General features: G+C 37.9%; 1 protein-coding gene across 2 annotated transcripts; it reads right to left on the bottom strand.

The window, feature by feature from the left end:
* Positions 1 to 7118: 7118 nt before the first annotated feature.
* tmem256 (transmembrane protein 256) lies at positions 7119 to 9681 on the bottom strand. Of its 2 annotated transcripts, XM_053681437.1 has the most exons (5): positions 9524 to 9681; positions 9259 to 9296; positions 8863 to 8919; positions 8321 to 8402; positions 7119 to 8157 (listed from the first exon to the last, which is right to left on the bottom strand). In XM_053681437.1, the coding sequence occupies exons 1-5, from the start codon at positions 9603 to 9605 to the stop codon at positions 8087 to 8089; spliced, it is 330 nt and encodes a 109-aa protein (XP_053537412.1). In that variant the 5' UTR covers positions 9606 to 9681; the 3' UTR covers positions 7119 to 8086. The 2 variants fall into 2 exon arrangements, with proteins under 2 accessions (XP_053537412.1, XP_017327710.1); XM_017472221.3 differs by lacking the exon at positions 8863 to 8919 and having other exon boundaries at positions 8321 to 8401; positions 9524 to 9678.
* Positions 9682 to 10902: the final 1221 nt, after the last annotated feature.

Below are 10902 nucleotides of genomic sequence, written 5' to 3'. Positions count from 1 at the left end.
AAAGAACCACATGACCACAGGTGAGGACAGGGATGTAGGCTGAGCAGTAAACAGAAACCTTCGTCTGCTAATTGAGTGACCGTAACACTGCTGCCATTGACCCAATCCATTTGTCAATCTCACACTCTCATTCTCCATCAAACATAAAGACGTTTCCAACTACGTAAAGTTCTCTGCCTCTGTTACCTGAAGGGAACATAGCCCACTTTTTCCTAGGAGAGAAGCATGACCTCAGATTTGATTTTCATCCCACCTGCAGTTCTTCTTTATGAACAGTATTCAAGTATGAATTTATTCAAATATTAAGCAAGCAAATGGGGACCATTATGTTTATTTATTGGAGCCATCTGAGCGTTTTATTTCTCTCTGAACCCAAATTAATTAGACCTTATTAAAATTTAGATTCACAATGTTTTGTATATAATTAACAGCACTTAGTTTGCAATTAGATTCAAGTTGACATTGTTTACAAACTGAGGTTATTGACTATAGGACTGAAACTCAATTTAAGCTTATAAATATGATAATAAAATGACAACTACAATTGTACACAAAAGTTTGGGCAAACCTGGCTAAATTACACAGTTTGGTGATTTTTGAAGTGAAAAGAAGTAAACACAACCTCTGCACAGTTACTTTATATGTGATAAAGTAGAACAGAAAAAATTGTAATTGTGGCAGGTGCAAAAGTTTGGACACCCTTTCAGTTGTAATGTCTAAGTACTAAACTTCCTAGGCCTCATTAGAACTCATCAGGATTAGAATTGTCATTAGGAATAATTATATCAGAGTGTAATAAATTCTCTAACCCTTCAAAACTTGTGATAACAATCAGCAACCGTGGGCACCTCTAAACAGCTGACTAATGATCGGAAAATCAATCTAATTGATGCCTACAAAGGAGAGGAAGTCTATAAATAGATATCAATGCACTTCCAGTTCATAATTTCCACTGTCTAAAATTTTCAGATAGAACTGCTTGTATGCTTGGGCAATAAGGCATGGCAAAACCTCCATATGACACTAAGGACATGCAGGAAGGTTTATTCAAAAAGGGAGTTGTGGCGCACCATTCAATTGTGCAGTGTTGCTTGCACAGACATCTGCATGGAAGAGTTCATCCAGCTTTCCATTTTCCATACTGCTTATCCTACACAGGGTCGCAGAGGAGCCTGAAGCCTATCCCAGGACACTCAGGATACAAGGCAGGGGACACAATCGCATACACTATCGACGATTTGGAAATGGCAATCAGCGTATGACACATGTCTTTGGACTGGAGGAGGAAACTGAAGTACCTGGACGGTGAGAACATGCAAACTCCACGCACACAGAGTGGAGGCAGGATTTAAGCCCCCAACCCCAGAGGTGCAAGGCAAACATGCTAAACAATAAGCCACCAGTCAAGAAAATGACGTTGAAAAGAGACTAGACACCACAACAGGACCATAATCCAAAACATACCTTAAAATCCACCTTGAACTACTTCAAGAAATACAAGCTGAATCTTTGGGAATGGCCCTCACAGTCCTCTGACTTCAACATCATTGAAAATATGTAGATAGATAAAATATGCTTAAACATGCAGTGCATTAAATAATATCACAGAACTACAAGTGTTATGCAAGGAAAAGAGGGTGAAAATTAATCAAACAGGAACAGAAAGACTCCTAGCTGGCTAAAAAAATGTATTTGGAGCTCTGCTGTCTTAAAGGAGGTGTTATTAAGTACTGACTTAGTGGGAAGTCCAAACCTTTACACATGCCACAATTACAATTTTTTGCTCATTTTTTATTTTTTATAGTTCATTAAATGTAAACTTTTCATTGCACTTTTTTAAGAAATGTTTTTTTTAAATAGTTGATACAGTTTGCGAAACCACCTCATGATATATATATTTTTTTAGCACTTTGTGATCTATAGGCCTGAATGATACATTATAGCTTTTTTACACCTCACTGATGTGTGACTTACATTCAGTAGTGTAAATGAGTGTGAATACCATTTCAGCTTTTTTTTTTTTTTAAAGACAAATTGCCACCAGAGGCACTTTCCAGGCAAATCCACACACAGCTTTTATATTCTTCCTTTCCCTATTTCTCCCTCACTTTTTAGCATGAAGTGAAATGTGATTAAAAAAAAAAAATCTTCAAAAGTACTGCTGGGTGCAGCATCCCATCCTCCTAACCCCATTCACTGCAGTGTCACCTTGAAATACCACCCTTTTGAAGTGGCATCTGAGAGACTGGCAGGGCTGATAATTGGTTCTGTGGTGGGAGAGCCAAAGAGAGCTCCTCAAAGCTGCAACATAGTGCCTCCCTCACAGCACTCTCACATCTTTTAATATAATAAAGGCTGAAGAATGAATTTTATTTTCGAGTAGATGTACCAGACAAGATACTAGACACCTTGGTACATGTAATGCTGCCAATTACAAAAGCAATCATATACGTTAGATTGAATGTACCACTGATTCTTAAGATAAGCGACAAAACATGTCCTACATACAGCACAAAAGTCCTCTTTATTTTAAAAACTAAGAAATTCATCAAAATAAAAATACTTACAAAGTTTACTCTAAAGGCAATCTGTATACTCTGGGCATTGATTGCTTATGTTTTAAAAAATAATTTCATTAAAATTCTTCTAAATGCATACTCTATACTTGGAAAACATGTCATTTAACCTGTCCTCAGCAAGAGGTCACAATATCAAACTGCTAAAAAAAAAAAAAATGAAAAAAATTCATAAATCTAAATATAAAATGAAAGGGGGAGATCTGTAAAATATCAAACAATAGATAAAGTAAAGATTAAATTATATTTTCCATAAAAAAAAAACTCATGATCAAAGTTGTGTCCTTACTTTGCGTCGTCATATATATTTCATTTATAATCCTGAAAAATCATTTTCACGTTCAGCTATAACTCTGAGGACCCCTTTCCCACTTCCTACTCACGGTGGATGCATCAGTAGGATGCATGGTCTGGTAAGTTTTATATGTTTAAAAAATATTTTTATAAAACAATTTTTAAGTCTCTGTGGTCACAGCTTTAACATTTCAACACAATCTTCCCGTTGAGATCATTTCTGTCTATAATTGTAGGATAAATTTTGGCATTTTAGTTGTGCTTATTGAGGCAGCTTCAACTGAGGGAAAAAAACTGTTCCTCTATACAACTATACAAGTGCCCACAAAAACTCTTTATATAGTTATATATAATATAAATTTGAATATGGAGAATTATTTTAATGTTGGAAGTAAAAAAGAAAGAGAAGAGAAACAGAGCGAGATTAAACAGATTCCACCAAGGCTTGTTTGCAGAAGAAGTCCTGGAAGCTTCTACAGGGTCATCACAGTCACCTGACTAGAAAATCTCTGGTGGGATTTGAAGAAGGCGGTTGCAGCACGCAAACCCAAGAATATTACTGAACTGGAGGCCATTGTTCATGAGGAATGGGATAAGATTCCTCAGGAACGCTGTCAGAAGCTCTGCATCTCATTTTCGGGAGGTCATGTGTCCACAGGAAAAGTGTGCTCTACTAAGTACTAAAGATGCCATGAAGGCATTGAATAATTTTGAAACTGGAGAAGTCATTATAAGTTGCATTTTCAGTTGAATTTGGGAAAACACTTGAAGCATTCGTTGTGTTGAACTATTTCAAATGCTTTTGTTTTATTTGTTCCTTGCAAACAGCTGGAATTCTGTAAATTTTCACAGTAAACTTGATTTGCAATGGGGGTTGAATAATTTTGATTGACATACTAACAAGTTGTGTAACGGAAGAGAACGTTGTTGCCCAGAAGAGAACACCGTCAACGTAAACAAACACCTCATTGCAATTCAACCTTACTTGATCCACTATTCCTTATATAATTTAAACTATATAATTTAATTTATCATTCCCTTGATTTCTTCTTCCCACATTTCATTTACATCTCTCTAAAATATATCCATGAATTCAGCGAAGAAAACCATCACAAAACTCCTCCTCCCTCACGCAAGGAGTTATGGGAAATATTAGCTGAAAAAGTGTCCACAAATCCATCCACACTTCTACACAGTCTGTAATGGGCCTATCAGTTTACAGCCACTACTTCACAAGAGTATGTAGTGGGATTTAATATCGGATTTGATGAGCTTGAAACCCTAAATCTCAGGTTCATATACCATATACTTTGAGCGAGGTTTACTGCAAACCATAAAAGCCCACTAGAGGATATGGTCACCTTTAGGACAGATGGAATGGGGAAGCTGAAAGCAGATGCACTGCTGCATCATTATGTTGGAGAAAGAGAAGTATCTGTACCTGAACTAAAAGAAGAGGTGAATAGCCTAGATGTTAGGAGTGAGGTGGTCACTATAGTATTTGACACATGATGGTGTTTTTTTAAGGGCTTTGAGTATTTGCATTAGTGTGTGTCTGTGTGTGATTTGGGAAAATTCACAATTTCAGAATGGCACATCCTTTAACAAACTTAACAGAAAAATCCAACCTGAATGATTTGCAATATTTATAAGTAATATATGATCTTTTGTGGTATCCAAAATGTATTTTATAATATTATTCTGTATTGGTGTCTTTTTGGCTTAACCTTTTTTTTTACTAACATGTTGGTTTGTTTCGTAAGTTCAACCATCCATTTGACTACCTGCTGATTCCTCATTCATCTGTACACTCTGCTTAAACAGATCAGGTTCCAAAACTTCTACTTTCATGCTAATACTGCAGTCACAACCACCTTGTTAGTCATCCCTGACTTACAGCTACATTGTATTCAGGAACTTTGAGACTAACATTTGTTATCTCTACTAATTCTTAGATTAGTTTAATTTCATATTATTATGAAATTGAACAGCACTGAAAACTGGTTAGTGAGAAAAGAAGCTCTTGCTCTTTGTTGATTTTAGGAGTTAAAGGCCAAACCTGAAAGTTATCACTTATGTTATGACCACAGAAATCCATCAATTTCTCTGTACTGGAGGGGGGGAAGCATATCCCAGGGGACTTGTGGCACACCATGGATGGCACTCGCACACTACACACAATTCAGAGATGCCAATCAGCCTACAACATGTATTTGGACTGGAGAAGGAAACCGGAGTACCCGGAGGAAACCAACGAAGCACAGGGACCATGAAGTCTGTCTTCTGTGTCATCTATCTCTCCTCAGCTCTTTGGGAAGGTTTGCAAACTCCGTGCACACAGGGTGGAGGTGGGAATCAAACCCCCAATATCACAAATGTTTCAAGAAAAACCCATTTAATTAAAAAAAAAAAAGTTTTCCTTAAGACAGAATGTGTGTGTGTTTATGTAAATATTCAGAGACACTGTCACTCACTCGAAAATCAGTTAAGCTTGATGCTCAGTGAAGCAAGAGAATTACAGGCTGTCTTGGTGTGCAGAGGAAGAGACGTAATAGAATATACAAGCCTGTTTGAACATAATCGTTAGAAATCACATCTTTAATGTGTGAATGAATACCACAGATTACATTTTTGGACATTTGTTTAAAATGAGAAAAAAAAATCTGAATAAATGTTGATGTGACACAGTGGAAAAGTGGTTAATTTTGCTGCCTCACACTTCCAGGATCCCAAGTTTGTGTGGAGTTTTACTGGTTTTCCCAGTGTCTGCATGGGTTCCCTGTAGGTTCTTCTGGTTTCCTGACACTTTCCCAAAACACGAAGGTAAGCAGATTGGCTACACTAAATTGGCCATAGGTGAGAATGTGAGTGTGAATGTGTGTGCCCTGCAACAGACTAGCATCTCATCCAGGTTGAATTCTTATACCCTTCCCCTCCAATGTGTTCCCAGGATAGACAGATTTTCTGTCTTATCTCAATAAAGGTAAACATGCTGTAATTCTTGTTTGTGGTAATCACACATACAGTACACATGAAGATATGGAGTATTCCTTTAAAGAAGTAAGTGTGTGTGTGTGTGTGTGTGTGTGTGTGTGTGTGTGTGTGTGTGTGTTTGTGTGTAAAAAAAGAAAGGGACAAGGCAGATAAAAGAAGGACAGGTGAAATGCAATTAAGGATATCTTTTGAGAACTCTGCCTACCATACTGGATGGTGGAATCAGCTACAAGCACCTCAGCCACCACACTAATTACCCACAATGCTGTGGCTCAGCTCTTAGCTCCAGCACACAGAGATAACACAAGAACCGAATAACAGAGCGACTGCAAAGAATGTGGAGTGGTGCCAGGGATGTAAGACAGTGACTTCTGCAGTGCAACCCTTCCCAAAGAGCTGAGGGAAGATAGATGACGGAGAAGACAGACTTCATGGTCCATATGAGCATAGCAGGTCTCCCAGAGCAGAGAGGCATGCTATGCCCTTATGGATTTTAACAAGGAGATGCTGATCTGACTCCGGTAATGAGTGGGTGGAATAATTCCTACACTACCAAAATGCCAGGGCAGAGGGGGAAAAAAAATGCAAAGGAAAACAAAAAAACTTATCAAAACAGCTTCCATGTACAAATTCTATAACTCTCCCATAACACTGAGATCCTCAGGAGACCTCAACTCCAATTTAGGCCCAATTAAATGTGACAGTGACATTTAAAATCATTATAAAATGTAGTTAGATCAGCTGAGACCCTTATTTTCAAGATAGATGCCCTATTTGTGCTGGGAAGTGTGTGCTCTCCCACAGGCCCGATGCAGTGCGGACTCAAGTGATTGCTTGACCCCGATTTGTGCAGTGGCGCTAATAGACCCAATTAATGAGGGTTTTATGAGAGACTATCAGGGTTTATTAGGGCATGCAGTGTCTATACGACCTCCCCCCCAAGCTTACGAGCCAGGCCTTGCAAACTGAGCTGGAGATTTATTAACCAATTTTCTAAAAGGTCCCCAAATCCGGTGCTCGGCATAAAGTCAGGGATCCAGGATTTAGTGCTTCTATAGATTTCCCTCTTCATTTGAATACAGAGATGTTGGAACTCTGGCTGCTTTAAAATGAGCGCTGACAGTAATGGACAGCTTTGTGCCATTTTACTCACAAGCTCAATCCCAGAAGGGTTATTGAGACATCTCAATGCTGACCAGTAGATCTTATTCACCAAGCCTTCTCCTCCACAATATCAGAAGGTCAACCTAGCAATCACTTTCTCAGACAGATTTATTTTCCAACCTGAGAAACAAAGGTGCTAAATCACAATTTCAAAACACACACACTTGGACTATGCACACATTACAAGCTTATCAATCAAATACGATTTTTTTTGTTGCCTGGATTCAATCTGCCTTGGTGATTTTAATATGTAAATGGAACATTTCTGAAATCAAGATCACATGAATGAGCCAAATGTACATTATGAACAACAACAAAACCACCAATCCATCATAGGGAAATGAACAAGCAAGCAGCACACGTCTTCGTCTTGAAGATTATGTGCTTTGCTGGTCGACTGGCATCTCATTGGCTGCTCATAATTAGTGCATGTTGGCAAAAAGGCTAGAGAATTTTTTTTTTTTTTTACAATTATTACTGGCAGTCAACCATTTTTAAAATGAGGCCTTAATGGCATGTTGCCAATATTGGACAGTAATATGATATAATTCATAAACATGAATTCCGGTTGTGTGGCCATGTCCTGGATATGTAACAGCTCTAGGACTACAAATGAAAGTAGCTCAAATTGGATTGAGAAGATTAGATTTGCAGCTCTGATTTAAAAAAAAAAAAAAAAAAAAAAAAAAAAAAAAACCCTGTCACAGGCACAAAAAAAAAAAACAGATTTGAGCTACTATATAATGTGAATGTAGCCAACTACTCATCATATTGTCAGAACTCTAGGGTTTTTTCTGTATACAGGAATTTTTTTCTGTAAAAATAACGACTGATCCTAAAGCTTTATCATCTTCCAGACGTGACTGAACAACTCCACCCTCCACCCTATATCTCCTGCTCTTATCACTCAAATTTAACACTCCTTTCCAGAAAGTAATTGTCAACAATCATGGGGCTGTATAGAAAAGAAATGGAGGGTCAAAGTTCAGACAGCCATGGCAAGCCAGCCAACAATGAAAAGCACACCCCCGATGGGTGCCAGCTTGCTGAAGGAGGGATCACCCGTTAAAGCCTGGTGGTAGAGAGGACCACAGAAGCAGCCCATGCCAGACAGGAGAATTGCTCCAGCCTACAAACACAAAGGCAACATTACAATTTGCATAAATTAGAGCCAGTAGACATTCTTTTTAAAGTTTTGTGACTGTCTCATATGTTCTTCTTTTAGCAACATTTTATTGTGTGTATATTTATACAAAACAGCTGTATGCTATCTATGGTGCATATGTGCTTACCAGAGCAGGTTTCCTGCATCGAGATGCTCCTAAAAGAGCCAAACTGTGATAGAAATGATAGGTATTGGCCGTGCTGTAGAGCTGAGGATAATGTTAAGATTCGTTAGTTAAATATGGAATAAAACATGATATGGAATTGTGTTGTAGGAAAATAATCCATGGTGTGTTAATAATCTGTGGCATTCTACCACCGCCATTATTTTCCTATAACAGCACCTCTCAACATGATTTATTCCCTCATTATACCACAGTAATTGGCTAATGATGATCATTTTTAATTTATTACTGAACGACATACATCATGCTTTTAAACCATGTATAGTTACATTTAATCTTTTGGAATGTTCACGAGACACATTGTTCCTGTTATCACTTCAGTTATAACAGCTATAAACAGTCGTTCCGTCACCAGCCCATTTCTCTCTCTCTCTAAGTTAATAAGACAAAATAACGCTGCCCGTCGTGCAAGCAATAAACTGCGAAGCACAAACTCATCTGTACTGAAGACTCTCCTATGGCAGAAAACTTACCGACTGTTACAAGACTGTTACAAAGCGCTGACACTGGAGACTCCATCCATAAACGTTAACTACACATCTCTTTACAGAAAGATTCACAGTGTCAACAATTTTCTTTGCTAAATAAAAAACATATATTGTCTTCTATACAGGTCACTGAGTATAAACTATTAGAACGAGTGCATATATATATATATATATATATATATATATATATATATATATATATATATATATATATATATATAGTGCAATAGTATATATTTATATAGAAGGAACTATTGTCAGAGCTGCTGTTATAGAAAAGTAATCAACACTTTGAGATTCAAGAATTCAACATCAGTATGCTATATTAATGCATAAACATATTTACTATCTTGGATTGTTTATAATATTGGACTGTTTAACAAGTATACACACCTCTCTCTGGTACTCATCCCTGTTACTTCGTCGGAACCCTACGAGACAAATCATACAGAGCTAATGTATAGTGCGATTCATCACCATAAGATGATTACATTGCAAATGATCTTATTATTATTCATTTACAATGTGGAATGAAGTTCACTCAGATAAGATATTTAAGTAGTCCATCCAACTCAGTGACTTGACAAGGAGCCAGTGCCGCCCTATAAGGCTGGCTACTACGGAAAAAATGATCATTATTGTAAAAACTTTAGCTCACCATGAGCCCCATAAGCGCCGGCGGTGACCGCCAGAGCCCCGCTCAGAGCAGCTAACCTCTGCACCGCTAACGACGCGCTCATGTTCCTGTAGCACAGACACAACAGAAGAAACAGGTGACATTCACGAGGGAGAAACTTCCTGCAGCTATTTCCGCACTGAGCCAAAATGACGAATCAGGGCACGGTTTCTGGTCACGTGACCGAGCATGTCAGTAAACGCCAGAAAGCTGCGCAGTCATTCTGCACTGACTTTAAACTGTATTTAGAAAAATTATTATCTGGGCTTACTAATTACTGAATATCTGAGAACCTGAAAATTGATATTTTATTTGTAATTTAATAATTTTACCAACAACGTATTATATAGGCTACATAAGTGAAAACATGGCCGTATCAATCATTGAGGTCACCGCGCTGCGGACCTCGGTATTTTTTCCCGAGGTGTATATTAAAAGTCATAAAATAATTGCTTAATAATAACTGTTTAGTGCCGCAAAGCTCGTACAATGCAAATAAATAAATAAATAATACAAATAAACACCTTCTCAGGTGTCTGCTTGCTTGAGTTGACCAATGAAATCGGCTGGGGGACGGGGTTTGCGCTCCACTGTGGTGGACTATGTCAACAAACCAGGCAGGACAGCCACTTTAATCCGCCAAAGTGGTATGAGGTAACTAGAGAATTTTACTAGCCGTCTACTTGTGGTTCACTGACATGATTCATCCCCACAGAGTCAGACATCATCTAACAAATAGCTCCAGTGAGCTGTCGCGCTTGGTTAAACAGTGGCCGTCCATCACGAGTCAATTAACTACCAGATAACATCCATCCATCCATCCAGTGACGGATGGATGGATGAGAATGATATGCTCTTCTTCCATATCAGTTTGTGTAGGGTTGAAATGCATGTTAAAATGACGAGGTACCACTATATATATATATATATATATATATATATATATATATATATATATATATATATAGAGAGAGAGAGAGAGAGAGAGAGAGAGAGAGAGAGAGAGAGGCTGGTAACATTAATAAATATCAATTTACGCTGTGTTTACTTTCTTTACTGACACATACGAAAATGGAAAAAAAGACTACAACAAAGCTCAGCTTTGGGAAGGGAAGCAACAGGTGACAAGATGAGAATGAGAGAAAAGAAAAAGTGAAGATGATGGAGATGAGAGAAGAAGAGCAGGTACTACTGACTGTGCCCAGAATATGATGTTACTGTGCTGTTCAACACAACCCAAAACTGACCTGATCTCATTCAAATAACACAGGCCTAATTACCACAGAGATATATGTTATTTGGTAATTACAGTGAAGCTTCAATTTCCAGAAGGTTCAATTTACTTTCATAAGTATAGTGTC

The sequence above is a fragment of the Ictalurus punctatus genome, chromosome 7, assembly GCF_001660625.3.
Source record: "Ictalurus punctatus breed USDA103 chromosome 7, Coco_2.0, whole genome shotgun sequence".
In the NCBI taxonomy this organism is placed as follows: Eukaryota; Metazoa; Chordata; class Actinopteri; order Siluriformes; family Ictaluridae; genus Ictalurus; species Ictalurus punctatus.
This window is presented reverse-complemented; position numbering and strand designations above follow the sequence as displayed.